This window comes from Balaenoptera physalus (genome assembly GCF_965194825.1).
Source record: "Balaenoptera physalus genome assembly, chromosome: 2".
Classification (NCBI taxonomy): Eukaryota; Metazoa; Chordata; class Mammalia; order Artiodactyla; family Balaenopteridae; genus Balaenoptera; species Balaenoptera physalus.
In genome coordinates this window covers 73,884,249-73,903,358 of record NC_138883.1, presented here as the reverse complement: position 1 = coordinate 73,903,358, position 19,110 = coordinate 73,884,249, and the positions used below count along the sequence as shown (strand labels likewise).

Genomic DNA, 19,110 nt, shown 5'->3' with positions numbered 1-19,110 from the left:
TCACAAGCGTCTATTCTAATAAATCACTTCCTATCTATCACTTTCCCTCTGGCTTCTTCCTGCATTGAGACATAAAGGACTGGAGCTCCTTGGAGCACTCCCAGCACGGCACCTATCGGTTTCAGATGGAATTAGGAGACCAAAGCGTTTAGTCGGAGTGAAACAAGAGGGAAGGGGACAGGGCACAACCTTTGAAAGAATGACATAGCCCAAGGGCATGACATAACCTGATTAGAACCAAGTGGGCCCAAGATGGCAGACAAGTCATCTTCCACTAGACCTTGAGCCTCAGTATACGCTCACTGTAACACATCAGCAAGCTAAATGACACACCCACAGGTGCCATGACAGTTCCAGACCAACCATAAGGATCAAAAAGTGGGCGGTGGCCCAATTCCTGGAAATCCCTGCCCCTTCCCGAAATAGCTGGAATACTCCTCCCACTCATTAGCCTATGAAATTACCCACCCCTATAAAAACTGACAACCCCATACCCTGGTGCCTTTCTCGCCTTCTGAGATGGCCCACCCTCTGTCTGTGGAGTGTGCTTCTCTCTAAATAAATCCACTTCTCACCTATCACTTTGTCTCTCACTGAGTTCTTTCTGCGATGACACATCAAGAACCTGAGCTTCATTAAGTCCTGAAACCAGGTGTGTGATGTCAGTTGGAAGACTGTCGGTTTTGGCCGGGTTCAAGTCCCTGCCACGTGGGTGCCCGTCCCAAGCTGGGTTTTGGCTGGGTTCAAGTCCCTGCTGCGTGGGTTCAAGTCCCAATCTGAGGTTCACGGTTTCAGGAGTAACATCTGTGAAAGGAAAAGAGAGGAAGCAGGATTGAGAAGGAGGATCTGTGAGACCCTGAGATGCAGATCTGACCAACGCCAGCCCACTAGGAAGCTCCAAAGCAAAGACGGCCCCTTAGAGGAGCCCCACGTTAGGCGGAAGTGGTAAGGTACTTGTGCCACCATCCTGCTCAGTCACTGGCTGGGGCCACCCTTGGAAGGAGTTAACTGCCAGCTGGCAGCTGACAGCTAATCAGACTCCCAGCAGCCAGAGTGAGTCCTTTCTAGAAGGAGGATCTGAGCTGTTATCTGCATCTCCACATCTGCCACAGGGCTTGTCTCTGAGGGAGGAAAAGGGGGAAACTCCACCACCACTACCATCCCTTCCCAAATACAACAGAAGGAAGCAATCCTGGGCATGAGGAAAAAGAGAAGCCAACGCCTGTCTTGTAAGAACTTCTGTCTGCTTCTGTACAGAGTTCCTGAAAAGAACCTGTACAAACACTGGGTAGATGATTTCTCAACGGTGTTCACAAACAACTGCCTAAATACAGGGCAAAGTTTTTCAAACTTTTGAAAAACTAGAAATTGAATAAGCTATATAATAGAGTTATGAGATTCTAGATAGAGCAATATCTCACAAAATTAATAATCCACTACCTGTAAATAGGCAAAGACTGTGTCAGTCTCTGGCACCTACAGATACATTCACTGTTTTTGTTTAGTTTTGTTGTCTTGTTTGTTTGTTTTAGTAAATTTGTTGCCAACATTTAAAAATTAAATATTTCATATTAAAACCCAGATTTCTACCTTCTGTTTAAAATTCCTAAGATCGGGACTTCCCTGGCGGTCCAATGGTTAAGACTCCACGTGCCCAATGCAGGGGGCACGGGTTCAATCCCTGGTTGGGGGAACTAAGATCCTGCATGCTGCACAGCGTGGCCAAAACAAACAAACAAACAAAATAAATAAATAAAATTCCTAAGATCTGGCAATGCTGGGCTGGCCTTGTCAATGACAAACATGAGTGAAACTAAGCGCGCCTCAGGTCTGCAAGCTGCAGGTCAGGAGTACCCACCGATCCCCATGGGTTCCCAGCCACTGAGGCCAAGGCACGCTACCTCTTATCACTCCGAGCTTACACCATCACCCACAGTTTAAACCATTCTATCAATACACACAGTGTAAAAGAGGGTAGGGCAGCAGGTAAATTCAGTTTATTTTATTTATTTATTTATTATTTATTATTTTGACTGCACTGGGTCTTCGTTGTGGCACACGGGCTTCTCTAGTTGTGGCGCAGGGGCTCTAGAGTATGCGGGCTTAGTAATGGTATGTGGGATCTCAGTTCCCCAACCAAGGATTGAACACAGGCCCTCTGCATTGGGAGTTCGGGGTCTTAACAACTGGACCACCAGGGAAGTTCCTAAATTCAGTTTAGAAAAACCAGTTCCATCAGAACCGGTTAAATCTCTTTTAAGGTCATTTGACCATAGCCATCAATTGAAAACATTTGATCCAGGATACAAACGTATTTGCACCAAATACAAAATATATATACATCCAAGGTTGTTCATTGTAGCGTTGTTTGAAATGGCAAAACACTGGAAGCTACTTAAACGTTCATCGGTGGGAGACTGGCTAAATAAATTATGGGATATCCACACAATGGGATACTGTACAGCTATTTTTAAAAGGGAGAGAGAGAATAAAGGAGATCTATTGTGTACCACTCAGAACAATCTCCAAGAATGTATTTTAGGAAATGAAAGAGAGAAGTGGGGAAAAGGAAGAAAGAAAAGAAACAAGCAATTTGAAGGACATTATGTATAGTGTCATTCCATTCATGGGAAACATTTTAAAGGGAAAATATGCATGTAAATGCATAGGAAACTTCTGGAAGGATGATACACAAGACAAAGAGCTATATGGGGAGCAGGTAAAGGAAGCATAGGGAAGAGCTGCTTTTTTACTTTTCACTCTATAACCTTGTGTCTCTTTTAAAAATTGTGAACATGTGTTATTTTTGTAATTTAAAAAATAATGATTAAAACAAAAATGAATTGATGCAGAAAGTAAAATTCCAATTAAGAGAAAATTAGTTTCCAAGAAAACTGTCATTCTCTAACAATGTCAGAAAAATTAAAAGTAGCTATTCAATGTAAAATAGATAGCTAGTGGGAAGCAGCCGCATAGCACAGGGAGATCAGCTCGGTGATTTGTGACCACCTAGAGGGGTGGGATAGGGAGGGTGGGAGGGAGGGAGATGCAAGAGGGAAGAGATATGGGAACATATGTATATGTATAACTGATTCACTTTGTTATAAAGCAGAAACTAACACACCATTGTAAAGCAATTATACTTCAATAAAGATGTTTAAAAAAATAAAAAAATAAAAAAAGTAGCTATTCAACATTGACAGCAGGTCAAGCTGTCACAACTCACTTGGATTTCACATATAGAAATAAAACTGCCTACCTCACTGGATTAGACACATTCAATAAAATTTATAAAAATCACCCAACAGTTGTCGGCACTTAGTAAGTATTCAATAAAAGTCGCTGTTATCACACAGCCCTCCTACACCACCCAAGCCTGACTTGTGTCAATGATGCATGAGTCAATGACCAATGTGGAATGGCTATTGCAAGATGCAAGACTTAAATTCCAACCCAGGTGAATTTCCTTCCAGACTGCAGTCAGCTGATAAATGGAATATTTATAAATGGAATGGAATATCTATATATGGAATATTTCCTGCCATATCAGTAAACAAAGGATGTCACAGTCATCAACGATTGTAGCTCTCCAACATGAGCCGGTGAGCCCTGAGGAAACTCAGGGCTGAAAAGAATACCATCTAGCAGCCAGCAGACTGCAGCCACTCCCTACGGTGAGACCTGAGGAAACTCAAGATATGAAAACACAGGATACCGGCCCCAGATAGCTGAGGTGCATATCAAAGGAATGATTTCAGTGAGCCCAGACTCTTGCATCTTCCCATACATAGAAAAGCGCTAAATTACTTAACTTGAGATATCTGGTTTTCTTTAATTAACAATAATCCTTTGACACTCCCGACTACCTGCCCTTTGTTGCAAAACTCCTATATATCTTGGCTCTTCCACTCGCCTCCTTGGAGCAGTTTCTCAGAGCTATCTGAAACGCTGTATCCCAGGCTGCAGTCCTCATTTTGCCCCAAATAAAACTTAACTCGCAACTCTCACGTTGTGCATTTTTTTTTTAAGTCAACACAGCCCTTGAAGAAGATGGGAGTGTAGTCCTCAATCATGGAGGCATTTCCTCAAGACCTGCAGATGGTACCACCTCCATACAAGAACAATCCCATTACCTATTAAAAGCGCCATTTCAAAGAGACTCCTACACACATATGTATTTCCCCCAAAGATTTCCTACCCTCATCTCCAACAAACCGTCTTGATGAGTAGTAGGAGCTGGAGACTCCCACTCTTCTTGCCTTCCCTCTACCCTTTTCTGTTCACAGATCCCCTCCCTAGTGTCCCCTGTGTTCTCCCCAAAGAAATGGCGCTGGAGGCCAAATATCAACCCTGCCCAGACAGGGAGGGGCCATGTGATGTTCACGAGCTTGCAGGCCAGAATTCTCTTTTCCCCAAACCCTTTGCTCTTTGGGGTGTGGTCTCCCTCAGCCTCCCCCTGCCAACCTCAACCCCTGGATCTGGCTGCCCACCTCTGGACAGGAGGGGAAGAGAGATCAAATACGCCCTGCAGGCCTGTCCCTTTGAACCAAAACCCTGAGAGGCTCTGCTCCAGGCCTCCTACATTCCCTCCCCCAGCCCCGCAGGCAGGTGCAGAGCAGTGGGAAGGGTTCCCACAGTGCATTAGCTCTGAACAGGTCAGGAAGAAGAGGAGTGTCATGCTATCCAGCCTCTGTTGTCAATAATTCATGAGGTTCAGACTGAGGGGCACCAGTCAGAGAGTCAGTTTTCCCCGGACATGGGGAAAATTAGACTCAAGCTCTCTTATCTCATCAGGATGAGCTAAGTACCACAGCTGTAACATCTAGGTTGAGGAATAAACTGTAGATCCAGTGCATGCTTGTTATATCATTCGCTGCTCATACACCCCCTTTTGAATGCTGAAATCCTTTTTGGCTGCTCAGTTGACCTACACGTATACTAAACGAATCTTTAGCAAGTATGAATTTTATTAAGCAGCAATCCCCAGAACTGAATTTCACAAACCAGGATTCTCTCTCCTCTAATTGTAGGGACTGACATTGGGTTGCCAGACTGGTGATTTCACCAACTAACAACATTTTTCTCAACCTACCCATCTGCTTTCATCATCTTCTCTTAACAAAAAGACTAACACCAAAAAAAAAAAAAAAAAAAAAAAAAAGGAGCAAAAGCATATCCCAGAATAAAGGACTACCTGTTAAGTTAAATAAGCTTAGATTTATGAAACACTATATTGTCTTTTTCTCTTTTTGCCTTGAACTAGTGACAACTTTGCCATGGATCTGCACAACTTCTCAGGCTGGCATTTGGAGACCACTGGGTTAAACCAATTCAGATGGTGACACTGGGTCTGTCGGGGCCTTTCTACAGTGTATCATAAGCCATGCAGATTTCTTAATTCTCCCAGAAACCCAGGAGGGAGATCATTTCAGCCCACTTGGCAGAAGAGGAGGCTGAAGTCTCGGACACAGAATTTATAGCTGCAGAGGACCTTATCCATTATCTACTCCAGCACCCTCAGTTTACAAACGAAGAGCCTGGCCTGTGGCGGCCATAATAATTACTCTATGTTGGCAATAATTACTTATGTGTTTAGTAGTTTACAGTTTATAAAGTGCTTTTACATTCAACAAATATTTATTGAACTAGGGTGGAGGCTAAGACCTGGGGACATAGTGATTATGGAGAACTTGAGTGCTCCTGAGTCCTCCGAATTTCCACCACTTGTTGGGGGACCCTCTAGCCTCCTTGCTACCACTTAGGCCTGAAAATGGAGAAGTCCTCTTGCAGTGGAGGGTATAAGAGATCCTCTCCCGTCAGGATCTTTTTTTAATTAATTAATTAATTAATTAATTAATTAATTATGGCTGTGTTGGGTCTTCGTTTCTGTGCGAGGGCTTTCTCTAGTTGCGGCAAGCGGGGGCCACTCTTCATCGCGGTGCGCAGGCCTCTCACTATCGCGGCCTCTCCTGTTGCGGAGCACAGGCTCCAGACGCGCAGGCTCAGTAGTTGTGGCTCACGGGCCTAGTTGCTCCGCGGCATGTGGGATCCTCCCAGACCAGGGCTCGAACCCGTGTCCCCTGCATTGGCAGGCAGATTCTCAACCACTGCGCCACCAGGGAAGCCCAGGATCTTTAATTCTGCACACTGGTTACCACTGGTGACCGGAGTCTGCCCTCCAGGCCTGTGGGGATGGAGGAGAACTTGAGCCAGAGTGAAGGGCAGGACAGGCCTACCCAGCTGCTCCCCACTTCGTGTCTCTCCCAGGTTCCTGCAGCCTCACCTGAGACCCTCACGTGGTGGGTTCCATGGGGGCTACAGGCCTCACCCCCATGGGCAAACCCAAAACATTTGCCCTCTTGTGGGCTGTCACAAATGTGGATCCAGACTTTCTTGGAAAACAAAGTCCATCTTGAGGTTCTGGGAAGCAAAAGCAACCAACAAAAAGTCCCCTCTCCGCTAGGAAAAGACGTGGGCAAGCAGATGTGGAAGGAGGGGCGGGAGGACAGGGAAGTCTACGGACTCCCGGAGGCGGGGGCATACCTACAGGGAACCGGAACCGACGGAACCGTCCTACACCGGCCGGCCGGGGCGAGCAGGGGACTGAGGGGCGCCGCGGCCACAGCCGGCTCCCTGCGGCAAGGGCCCGCGCGGATCAGGACGAGCTGTCCCGCTCTAGGACTGGTGGGGAGCTGTGAGCGAGGAGGGGATCTAGCTTCCGAGCGGGCAGCCGGGCGGGGAGGTGGCTCGCCCCTCGCCCTGCCCCTCGCCCTGCCCCTCGCCCTGCCCCTCGCCCTGCCCCTCGCCCTGCCCCTCGCCCTGCCCCTCGCCCTGCCCCTCGCCCTGCCCCTCTGTCGCCTCCCCTAGGTGGCGCAGAACCCTGAACCGGCCGCCTCCATGCAAAAGGCGGGGCTGCTGTTGGGTCTCTGTGCGCGGACGTGGAAGTCGGTGCGGATGGCCAGCTCCGCGGTGGCGCGCCGGAACCCGCTTGAGAATAAGGTGGCCCTAGTAACGGCCTCCACTGACGGGTGAGTGCCCGAGCCCGAGTCTCGGAGGCCCCCCGCTGTCTGCAAACAGGTTCCTACCCCTTGTCCTTGGCCTCCCGTGCCCCATCTTCAGGCCTCACGTGTGGCCAGAGTCGGCCCGGGAAGAAAGGAACTACGTGGTTGGCCTGCAGTCCCCTCGGAATCCCCTACCCCCCCAACCTTGCAATTGCCAGCCCTCTTGTCACTGCTGCCTCTGGCTCGACTGTGCCACCTGGGTGCTGCCCGCCCCCGTCAATCTCATCTCCCAGGGTTCTGGGCTGCCCCGGTCAACTGGCCCCACCTAGAGTCTGGGAAGACCAGAAATCCAAGACAGTCCAGATTCCAAAAATCCTATCCACTGCCTGCACCGACGGTGGAAATGTTCCAGACACCCCATTTTGGCACCCCAAGAGTCTCATAGAACTGCGCCCCTTACCTAGAGGGGACACAAAAGCCTTGTGTCCACATTCTTGTTTAGTTCAGTACATTTTGACCTCTCTTGCCCAGCCCGTGTCTCACCAACCACTGTTGTCTACCCTGTTTCTCACTCCCACAGAACCCTGCTAGATGCCAGCTCTTCACAAATCTAAAATACAAATGAATGGGAAATGCTAATGGCTAAGTGCAAAATGTGTAACCCTTTCTCCCAGGGGAGTATGTAAAAAATTTACATTTGTAACCGGAGACCCCCACTTTCACATGTACCCCCAAACGTAACTAAAGATAGAATATTGAGATGATGTAGACTAGTAAGGAAGATATTTGGGGGTAGAGGCTTTTCTGAGTGAGACCCTCCAATCATGGAAATAGCTGCTGCTTGTTATACCCCTAGCTCATCTCTCTCTCCTCAGTCCCTACAGGGTATGGGGCCTGTGACCCATGGTGGCACCTGTGGAAGGTGATATCAATTCCTGGGAACCTAGACTGAAGGCCAAAACCATAAGAAAAATAAGTAAACCAGTGCCAAAAATATGCTAAGCATGTCCATCTGTAGGGTAATGGCTGTGCCATTAACCGTATCTAACACATGGGGGTCCTACAGAGAGAAAGCTGGAATTCAAAGCCCAGGCAATCTGATTCAGGAGCCCACGCTCTCACCCTCTTTTCCTGTACCAACTTAAAAGTCCTTATCTCTCTCTGCCCACAGGATCGGTTTCGCCATCGCCCGGCGTCTGGCCCAGGATGGGGCCCACGTGGTGGTCAGCAGCCGTAAGCAGCAGAATGTGGATCGGGCAGTGGCAACGCTGCACGGGGAGGGGCTGAGTGTGACGGGCACCGTGTGCCATGTGGGGAAGGGCGAGGACCGAGAGCGGCTGGTAGCCACGGTGAGCAGCAAGGATATGGGCGCAGAGCCAGGAGGTAGCAGAAGGGAGCCAGCCTGAGCTGGCTTTCCTGGACAACACGGGTGTAATCCAAGCCAGCACTGTTAACTAAAACACAACAGTGCGATCTGCATACCCACTCCAGTACACCAGCACATTTTTATTGTGTGCCTTTCTGTTCTGTCTCCGAGAATCATCCCATCTCAGTCAGAGAATCAAAACACCACTCTACTGTTTCAACCCTGCATTGTGCCTTGGGGCACCCCCCCCAAAAAAACAGCTGGTCCTGGCTTTCCAATCTAATTGGGCAGATAAAAAGGGTAAATACAATTGCAAAATAGGTATTCCCACTATGAGCTAATAAACAATCAATCCCTGTTTTTCAGCTTATAAAGTCGAGTCTCCGGGAACCTACAGGAGGCAGCCCATCAGGTTTCAACCACCTACTGTGTGCCATGCACTTTGTTTCGAGCCTTTTGCAGGTTCTCTCCAAACAACAACCCAAGCAAGGCCAGGATTAGTCTCCCTGTTTAAAGACTGTTTCAGAAAGCTGGATCAACATCCCAAGGTCCCACAGTTAGTAAGAGAAGAGCTGTGAGCCAACCCAGACTTGCCAAGTTACCTACAGACTACCAGGCATTTCCCCATCAGGTCAGGCCTTAGGTGCCCACTTGGACTTTAGCCTCAAAGACAGTGTCTAAGCCAGTGTCAGAGTTGGTGCTTGGCACCAGTCTTCCAGCTGCACAAGAAAATGTGAACATTTTGCAAAGGAGGCTGCTCTTCCCTAGGCTCAGGGCACACCCTTTACTTCTTGGAGTAAAAGGGAGAATCTACCCAAGAATGGAAAGCAAAGGATATTGTGCTAACAGAATGAAAGATGGTGAAATAATTTGGGTAATCTTAGACAAGGAGGACATGAAATGATGGTAGGTGGTGGTATAGTAGACAGCATAAGGTTATTCCATTTGTCAGCAGTCATTTGGCAAATGCTCAGATGTGCACTGGAGAGAGCCACATGGGGGTCCAAGAAAGCCACCTTGCCTGGCATAGGCAGCTGGACAGAGCCTGAGACTGAGACCTTGATCCTCAGGGTGAGGGAGCCACCTGGGATTCTGGGCCAACTAGTGACTAGCCGTATGAAATGTATGTGGCCCCTTAATGTCAAAATCTTGCTGGCAAAATGACCTCTGGACCCTCACCAGGTCCACTTTACCCGTCCTGCAGCTCTGGCCCAGAAGTGGGGTTTGAACTAGACCTTGAAGAGTGCGTGGGGCTGGGCAGATGGCATAGGGCCGGGATTCCAGATGACGCTGCAAAAAGAGCAGACAGCCAAGGAGGGACGGAAGGGGAGAGGGGAGCATTGTGAACCCACAGCAGAGAGAGAGCACAGGCTTGAGAGGGCTGGTAGGAAATGGACCAGGTGGGAAGGATGGGGGACAGGGGCCTCCGTGGCCTCCCAAAGGAGTTTAGACATTCTTGGAGGAAATAAGAAGCCATGTGAGGCTTTGAGCAAGGTGAAAATGGTTATTAAAGGACAATAATCTGGCACTGGGAGGAAGGATATACTGGAGAAAAGGAGACTCTGAGCCAAGGACATCAGGGAGGAAGCTGATGCTGTCACTTAGGTAAGAGCAGTGGCAGTAGGACCAGAACAGATGCGCCCAAGAGACATTTAGTGGGAACCAGCCAAGATTTTCTTTTTCCTGGCCGGTGTCAAGAAATGGGAAATAGGAGGGATGAATCAAAATTGACTCTCAAGTAGTTTGAATGGTCAATGTCGAGTGGAGAATGATAGGATACTTGTTAGCAGTTTGAGATGCGTCCTGCCTATTGCCAGCCACTACCTGTGATGAGGGAAGCTGCTGCCGTGAGGATGGTTACACCCCAGTGGCCTCCTAACCTGCACTTCAGAGCTTCTCAAAGGTGTCGTGAGCCGAAACCAGATTAGCTGCTTTTCCACTTGATTCTACTTTTTAAAAAAAAATAGAACTGGGCTTCCCTGGTGGAGCAGTGGTTGGGAATCCGCCTGCCAATGCAGGGGACACGGGTTCAAGCCCTGGTCCGGGAAGATCCCACATGCCGCAGAGCAACTAAGCCGGTGCTCCACAACTACTGAGCCTGCGCTCTAGAGCCCGGGTGCCACAATTACTGAGCCCGCAGGTCACAATTACTGAGCCCGCACGCCCAGAGGCTGTGCTCTGCAACAAGAGAAGCCACCACAATGAGATGCCCGTGCACCACAAGGAAGACGCAACAAAGCCAAAAATAAATAAGTAAAAGAAAGAAATTTATTTTAAAAATTAAAAATAGACCTGTCAGAACACAGAGAAGCAATCACACAATTTAGAGCAAGCCTTAGAAGACACCTGGGTGGTCATAGTAGCTTTGCCGTTAATTTTCCAGGGTTCTCTGTCTGTTCAGTCAAAAGCCAGCCTTCTCTCCTTTCTATGCTGATAGGCCTAGAAAGAGAAGGGGACAGGATACACAGCAGAAGTGGAAAAGCGCTCCAGGCGATTCTGCTGCAATCCACTATCTCCCCACCCCCAAACACACCCGCACACGGCCCAGCATACATCACTTTCTAACACATACCGTGTTTTCCTCATCATGAAACTTAGAGCCAAGGCAGGTGACTGGGACTTTGTGCCGGGACACCAAAATTTAGAGAGTGCAAGAGACTATTGATACAGGTTTGCAAAGATTATGTGATTTTAAAATTTGTTAAATTTACATGTTGACAGCCCAGGCATCCCCTCAGCAGTGTGGAAGCAACTGAGCTTAGCACCTAGTTAGCAAGAATAATTAGTTAAAACAGGAGGTAGCAGATTGTTGATAACACACCTCTGTGTGCCAAATCCGGAAGCACAAAGTTGGTTGAGGGCCCATTTAGTGCCGCTTGCCCAAGGCATCAAAATTGCCAATTCTGGGCCAATGCGAAGTCTGGTTGCAATGTGGCATAATGTTGGCAGATTCTGTTTGGCTACTCGTTACTCCAGCACGTGCCTTCACCACCTACTTACAATTTATTAAGGAGGTGAGATGTTGCCTCTCTTGGTTTTCCCAGTTTAAATCTCAGTTTCTGCCTTGAATCTTCCATGCCTCCAGGCCAAAAAAATAAAAGCAGGGGGTGGGGGGAAGGGAGAAATGGCATCATAACCGAGGGTGGAACTGCTTTAAGCGCAGGCCGGCATCCTCTCCATCATGGCTCTCCTGGGTAGCCAATTTCATAGTGACCCCGACTCACTTTTGAAGGACTCTTATGAATTAGCTCTGGGTTAGAGTGTAAGTTCTGCCACCACTAACTAGCCTTGTGCCCTGAGCAAATCACTTCACCTTTCCCAGAGACCGAATGAGCAGGCCTCCTCTTCTTAGCTGGTCCTGATATGTCATTATTGAGCTATATGACCTTGAGAAATTAACTTCCCTGGACCTCAGTTTCATCACCTTCACCATGAGGACATTGGGCTAGGGGATCTCAAAGGCCCGAGTGGCAACTTTCTATAGGTCTAATTTTTTTTTTTTTTTGGCTGCGTTCGTTCTTCGTGACTGTGCGGGCTTTCTCTAGTTGCGGCGAGCGGGGGCTACTCTTCGTTGTGGTGCATGGGCTTCTCATTGTGGTGGCTTCTCCTGTTGCAGAGCACGGGCTCTAGGCGCGTGGGCTTCAGTAGTTGTGGCACACGGGCTCAGTAGTTGTGGCTCGTGGGCTCTAGAGTGCGGGCTCAGTAGTTGTGGCGCACGGGCTTAGTTGCTCCGCGGCATGTGGGATCCTCCCAGACCTGGGCTCGAACCCATGTTCCCTGCATTGGCAGGCGGATTCTTAACTACTGCGCCACCAGGGAAGTCCCTATAGGTCTGTTTAAACTTGTTTCTCCGTTCAGGTACGTGTGGACAGGCTGAGTTTGAGATAATGGTAACTCATTCAAGGTGAACTGGACAGTAAGCCCTGGGAGAAATGGGGCTGGGAAAAAAGAGGAAGGGTCTAGAAATGGACTTTGAGGTGAGAGCTGAGGCCATGAGAATAAAGGAGCTCCCAGAGGGAAAGTCTAAAGAACAAAGGGTCAGTGACAGCCTCAGAAGTGGGGGCAGGAAGAAAAGACTGCCAAAGAAATGAGACGACCTTAAATGTTTTAGCAGCAGAGCTTGGGGTGTTTTGGAGAGAAAATGTTTTAAGGAAAAGAGGTCATTTTGACAACTGTTCCTAAGAAGGAATTCTTTATCGACACTGATAAATGCACTTCCCTTACTGTCCTGCAGCCCTAACTCAGACCTTACTCCTCTCTAGGCTGTGAACCTTCACGGGGGCGTGGACATCCTGGTCTCCAATGCTGCCGTCATCCCTTTCTTTGGAAACTTAATGGATGTCACCGAGGAGGTATGGGACAAGGTGAGAGGGGATGAGAGCAGCAGGGGGTGGGCCTCAGAAGACAGCACACACTCAGTCTGCTTTTAGAATGTATTTGTCAAGTGCAGTGTAAATGTGAGGAATCCTTGCAATTTGCCACACGCCTGCAGTGCACCTGGTAAAGGGCGAATGGCGGGGTGGGGGGCTTCCTCTGTCCCTGCCCTTCTCTTTCATTTCTGCTTCTCCCCAGTTTCATCTTCATTTGCTCCTTGCTAACCGTCTTCTGCCTCCCTCCCCCATCTCCCCCACCCCCGACCCCGTGGGCTTATCCAGGCTCTTCTTTCTGGTTTATTTCCAGCAGACAGGGCAGCTAATATGCCAATAACTAGTATGCTCAGACTTACACGCCACCCCTCCCCTTTTCAGCTGCCAAAAAAGAATGATTTTTCATTAGCTGGAAAACTTTAATAGCTGCTAGTTAAGTGAAATATCAATTCTGGTGAAATTAACTAAGTTGCCGCTTTATAACATACAGCCTTTTAAAAAGACCTGCGCTTTTTCCTTTTTAACTCCAATGTCTAGAACATCTGAGATCCAGATGTCTAAATTCAAGAACCAGAATATTAGTTTTCATGTGAATGTGTACAATTACATTATATTTATAATATATTTCACACACCTACATTCTTTAATTATAAAGCCTTAATTAAATTATTTGTCTTTCTTTACTGAGGTTAATATTCCCACCTGAGTTGAAAATGCTAAATTTTTCATGATCTCCCATGGTTTTGCTTTTTACCCTGACGTCATCCATAATTTCTCAACACTGAAGTTTAAGGATACTAAAATATTCTAGTTTATCAGTGTTTCACAGACATAGAGACCAAAGTGCCAAAATGCTCTTCAGTGAATCAGTTCCTGATTGATATTCTTCAAAGTAGAGAAACATCTTTCATGAGCAGTCTGAACAGAGACCACATGAAAATCAGTTATAAACCAAGTAATTTTTCTTTTTAGTTGGCTTTGTTTTTTGAATTTTTGAATTTTATTTTATTTATTTTTTTATACAGCAGGTTCTTATTAGTCATCCATTTTATACACATCAGTGTATACATGTCAATCCCAATCTCCCAATTCATCACACCACCACCGCCACCCCCCTGCCATTTTCCCCCCTTGTTGTCCATACGTTTGTTCTCTACATCTGTGTCTCTATTTCTGCCCTGCAAACCGGTTTAGTTGGCTTTTTTTTAATATCACAGTATATCAAATCTAAATGCAATGGTTGATCCTTGATTGAACCCTGGCCTTTAAAAAAAATAAGGACATTTGGGGGACAATTGGGGAAGTTTTATTATAGACAGTATATTAGGTAAAATCATGATTATCAGTGTTAAATGTTGGGCTTCCCTGGTGGTGTAGTGGTTAAAATCCGCCTGCCAATGCAGGGGACACGGGTTCGAGCCCTGGTCCGGGAAGATCCCACAGGCTGCAGAGCAACTAAGCCCATGTGCCACAACTACTGAGCCTGCACTCTGGAGCCTGCAAGCCACAACTACTGAGCCCACATACCGCAACTACTGAAGCCCGCGCACCTAGAGTCCGTGCTCTGCAACAAGAGAAGCCATGACAATGAGAAGTCCGCGCACTGCAACAAAGAGTAGCCCCCGCTCGCCACAACTAGAGAAAGCCCGCGCACAGCAACGAAGACCCAACGCAGCCAAAAATAAAAAAAAAATTTTTTTAAATTAACTAAAAAAAAAAAATGTTAAATGTCTGTGATAATGGATGTGGTGTGGGTGTGATAATGGATGGTGGTGTGGAAGAACATTCTTATTCTTTGGAAATAATGTTAAAGTCTTTAGGGCTAGAGCATTAGAATGTCTGCAACTTACCTTCCAAGGGTAAGGAAAAAACTGCATAGGTACATAGATAGGGCAAATGGTACAAAATGTGAACAGTTGGTGAATGTAGGTAAAGGATATCTGGATATTCATTGTCCTTCTATTTCAACTTTTCTGTAAGAGTGAAAATTTTCTAAATAAGAAGTTGCATGGGGGTTATGGGAGGGGACTATCCCAGCAGTGCCTGGAACAATGTAAACAAGGGTCATGCATTTGTTTTAAATTACACATGTGGGATTTTGATTGTAGACTGTGTTCCAGCTCCCCCCAAGTGCCTTCTCATGATCCCACTTGCCAATACATGTCCAGCCAGACAATCCGTCCTGGAGGGCCAAGAGCATCTCACTCCCTAAGCTCAGAAGCCAGAAAAGTGCTGGAACAACCCCAGGTGCCTGAGGTCAGGACACATTTCCCCTGAGAAACACGGCGCACTCTGGGGCAGGTCCAGGAAGCCATCCAATTCCAGGCTCTCCCTAGTTGGAAGACACACAGAAAATCCAGCTCAAGTCCAAGGCAGCCCTGAGAGTTCAGGCCCATTCTGGGTCAAATCGTACTTAGGAAACAAGCTGAACCAGGCTCCATTCTTTCTCACCCGAACCTAATGTGTCATTCTCTAACTGAATAAACCGGGGAAAGCCACCTCTCCCTGGGCCTTGGTTTCTTCACTTGTAAGGCCAAGTAAATCATCCCTAGGATCTCTGCCAGCCCTAAAAAACAGATCCTGGGAACCACACTCTAACTCCCCCTTGCCCTGCCTTCTGCAGCCCTCTTCCCTCATGCTGTTCCCCCTCTTCTCTCTATTGCAGATTCTGGACATTAATGTGAAGGCCACAGCCCTGATGACAAAGGCAGTGGTGCCAGAGATGGAGAAACGAGGGTACAGAGAGCAAGAGGGAGCCTGCGTTCGATGGGCCCCATTAATGCTGAGGGGAGGGTGTCCATGGGAAGAGGGTCATTCTGTTCTTTTTCCAGAGGCGGCTCAGTGGTGATTGTGGCCTCCGTAGGAGCCTACAGACCATTTCCTGTAAGAACCTCCTTTTCTGCTACTTTTATCCCTTGTCCATCCTGTACCTTCTACCCTTCCAATCACCCTAAGAAGTTTGTGTCCCATTTTGGAATCACATCACCGAGTACCTTCCAACAAAATAGAGGCCTTGCCTCCACAAACGCTAACCTAGGGGAGGTTTAACCACAAGACAGTTTTCTAACTGGGACCCTCCATTACAAGAGACACCCTATTATCTGTTTATAACCCTTTATATCTTATGTTAAGAACCAAGAATGAACTGGAATTGAAGAGACTAACCCATTCTCTCCTTTCCCCAGGGCCTGGGTCCTTACAATGTTTGTAAAACAGCCTTGCTGGGCCTCACCAAGAACCTGGCCTTAGAGCTGGCCCAAAGGAACATTAGGGTGAACTGCCTGGCACCTGGACTCATCAAGACTAACTTCAGCCGTATGGTGAGGAAGGGGAGTCCTGCATCCCACTGGGACCCTAAAAGGCATCTTCTCAGGTAGAAAAGCCCAGCTCCTGGGTCCTGAGCTCCCAACCACTTCTACCCCCCATCTCTGCACTTTTCCATATCCCCACTCCATACCAGCCACGTGTCCAGACCAGACCCCCACATGATCCTTTCCTGAGGTGCACAGTGAGACTGAGGAATTCAGATACCACTCAGGCCATTTCATATCTCCTTAAGTGGGTGAGACCTGGGGCGACCCAGGAAAATGCCTCACTAGAACTTGAAGAGAATGGAGCAGAAGAGGGAAGTGGGTAGAGACTGGGAGCTGGGAAGGACTAGGAAGTGAAGGGGGTGCCTCTTCATCGTCCTTTCAATTGATGTGAGGGCAGGCAGTTTCTCCCCTCGCTGTCCCTCACAGGAAGAGATTTCCCTTTTTCCTGCAGTTGTGGGATGACCAAGCAAGACTGGAGAGCCTAAAAGCAACCATGCAGATCAAAAGGTAAGGCTGGGGGCTTCCCTGATGGTACAGTGGTTGAGAATCCGCCTGACAATGCAGGGGACATGAGTTCGAGCCCTGGTCCAGGAAGATCCCACATGCCGTGGAGCAACTAAGCCAGTGCACCACGACTACTGAGCCTGCACTCTAGAGCCCGCAAGCCACAACTACTGAGCCTGCGTGCCACAACTACTGAAGCCCGCGCGCCTAGAGCCCGTGCTCCACAACAAGAGAAGCCACTGCAATGAGAAGCCCGCGCACTGCAACGAAGAGTAGCCCCTGCTCGCTGCAACTAGAGAAAGCCCATGCACAGCAATGAAGACCCAACGCAGCCAAAAATAAATTAAATAAATTAAAAAAAAAAAAAAAAAGGTAAGGCTGTCACAGGGGAGGGCGAGGAGGGATAAAGATGGTCCCTCACAGCCCACGGCTCACCGACTCTCCGTCCTGCAGACAACACAGGCGTGCTCTCCTCTGCTTCAAACACAGAGATTTCACAAGTTCTTGAATACAGCATCACTACAGTGGCGTGTGCAAGGAGTCTGCTTCCACTGCAAAAACGAAACACAGAGGCATCCAGGTTTAGCAGAGCAGAGCCCTGGGGGAGGCCCTGACCCCTCTCTCCACCTGGGTGTTTGCCTCCACCTCTGGGCATCCCTAAGGATGAGGGACCAAAACCAAAACCAAAACCAAAACATGCTTTTGTTAGTTCCCCTTGAATAAAAAGAGTCATGTGTCCAAAGCTCAGGTTGATGATCTTACAATCCAAATAAAAGGAATGAAGAGCTTTACCAAGTCCCAAAACTCCCCTTGCCTAAGAAAACTAGCCTCTTCCCCAAAGGGTTGGCCGAACTGTTCAGGCACCTTCATCTGGCTCTCCTTCCTCTAAGTTCCCTGCCTCTCTCCAGCTTCTGGCTTCTGGGAATGCTCTTGTCTTTAGCTCCTCCGCCTTGTCTCCTCAAGGACACATACCAGCAATGCCTACTTGAGGAAGGAGACACCCTCAAGTGCTCCCAAAGCCATTCTGATGTCAGGCATGAGCTGCTGGCCTAGTTCACAACTCATTAATAAGGGTATTGTCACCCTTGAGCCACAGTGAATGATCTGGCCCCATGCTTCTCAGTCTTGGATGCACATTAGCTGGGGTGCTTCTGAAACCACAGATGCTCAGACCCCACTCCCAGAGATTCTTTTTTAATTGATCCAAGGTAGAACCTAGGCATCTTTGGCGGGGGTGGGGGTGGGGACAGTTAAGCCTCTCGGACGACTACAGTGTGCAGCTAGGATGGAGAACCACTAATCCAGGCCTTCTAGGTTTGAGGTACCCACTCTACCCACCTCTAGAGCATTCTATGGCAGTTAGGTTAAAGTGTTCCCTAACTATGCAATCACTGATACAAACACTGAGAATCAGCACAGTCTCACAAAATGACTTTAAGGGACAAAAATAGATTCCTGAAAAAGGTGTCTGTGAATTGAAGCTGTACAAATGGAATCATTTTAAACAAATCATTTACTGTCTCACAGACTCCCTGACATTTGAATAGTATGCACACATGTGAAACAAATTCTTTGAAGAATGAAATAGCTGCTCACCAGGTTATCTATATAACTTTGGATTTTGGTGTCCTGAGTTCTCTAAAAAACAAAGTATCTCTATATTATATGAATATAATGTGCAGTGGTTTTTGCAGAGTACAGTATTAATGGTTATACTGAATTATAACAGCTTATATTCATGGTAACCCTATTTTATGGGCAGTACACTGGTCCTGAAAAATCATGTGATACTTCTTGATTAAGCAAATTTCATTCCCTGTTTGATTTTTACTCCCTTCCTTTTTTCCCCTCCTCCCCAGGATAGGCAAGCCAGAGGACTGTGCGGGCATCGTATCTTTCCTTTGCTCCGAAGACGCCAGCTATATCACTGGGGAGACAGTGGTGGTGGCTGGAGGGATGCCATCCCGCCTCTGAGGACCTGGAGAACATCCACGACGGCAGAGATTGGGCTCCATCTCCTGGGTCCTGTTCCAGCATCCATCTACTGGCCTTCCGCACCTCTGCCTGGCGTACTGCTCACCTTACACCCTAACCCCACCCCCCCATATCAATTCTGCCCTGTGAAAAGCTCCAGCATTCTCTGCTGTCAAGGTGTGGTCTTATGAGGATTCTCACTGTTGCTGTGGCCTTGGATAAAGACTTCCCTTGAGAGCACAGGGCAGGCCTGCTGAGAGGGCTTAGTCTACCGCGGCAAAGACCAACTAATATTTTTTTTCTGGGTATCAGGGGAATTTGAGGGAGATGGGAGAGAAGGAACCTGGAGTGGAAGGAACAGGGTTGGAAATTAACAACTCGCAAATGAGGTCCAAATAAAATACAGATGATCATGATGCTTTGAATCAATGTGTTCGTTTTTCAGTGTACGGTGCAGAGGTGTGGTAGCCGAGCACAAAGCATAAATCTGAGCGGACTGGATTCCCCTAAGATCCCCCCAGATACTAAGTCTGGATCCTCCTAACCCTCCTCCCTGTCTCCAGGACCTGAGCGTAATGCTGGGT

At 47.8% G+C, this 19,110-nt stretch overlaps 1 protein-coding gene and 1 long non-coding RNA gene across 6 annotated transcripts in view; one reads left to right on the top strand and one right to left on the bottom strand.

The window, feature by feature from the left end:
* LOC309655476 overlaps positions 1-18,416 on the bottom strand; it is a 44,036-nt gene extending 25,620 nt beyond the window's left edge. The window contains exon 1 of the long non-coding RNA XR_014260850.1: positions 16,988-18,416. This is a non-coding gene — a long non-coding RNA (uncharacterized lncRNA). The remainder of the gene's footprint in view (positions 1-16,987) is intronic.
* LOC309655466 (dehydrogenase/reductase SDR family member 4) lies at positions 6,861-18,942 on the top strand. 5 transcript variants are annotated; one of them, XM_082450655.1, is made up of 8 exons: positions 6,865-7,028; positions 8,173-8,350; positions 12,630-12,731; positions 15,400-15,470; positions 15,566-15,617; positions 15,920-16,054; positions 16,500-16,555; positions 18,412-18,942. In XM_082450655.1, the coding sequence occupies exons 1-8, from the start codon at positions 6,898-6,900 to the stop codon at positions 18,524-18,526; spliced, it is 840 nt and encodes a 279-aa protein (XP_082306781.1). In that variant the 5' UTR covers positions 6,865-6,897; the 3' UTR covers positions 18,527-18,942. The 5 variants fall into 5 exon arrangements, with proteins under 5 accessions (XP_082306784.1, XP_082306783.1, XP_082306780.1 ...); XM_082450657.1 differs by lacking the exons at positions 16,500-16,555; positions 18,412-18,942 and adding an exon at positions 16,195-16,459 and having other exon boundaries at positions 6,862-7,028; positions 12,630-12,719; XM_082450654.1 differs by lacking the exons at positions 16,500-16,555; positions 18,412-18,942 and adding an exon at positions 16,195-16,451 and having other exon boundaries at positions 6,863-7,028.
* Positions 18,943-19,110: the final 168 nt, after the last annotated feature.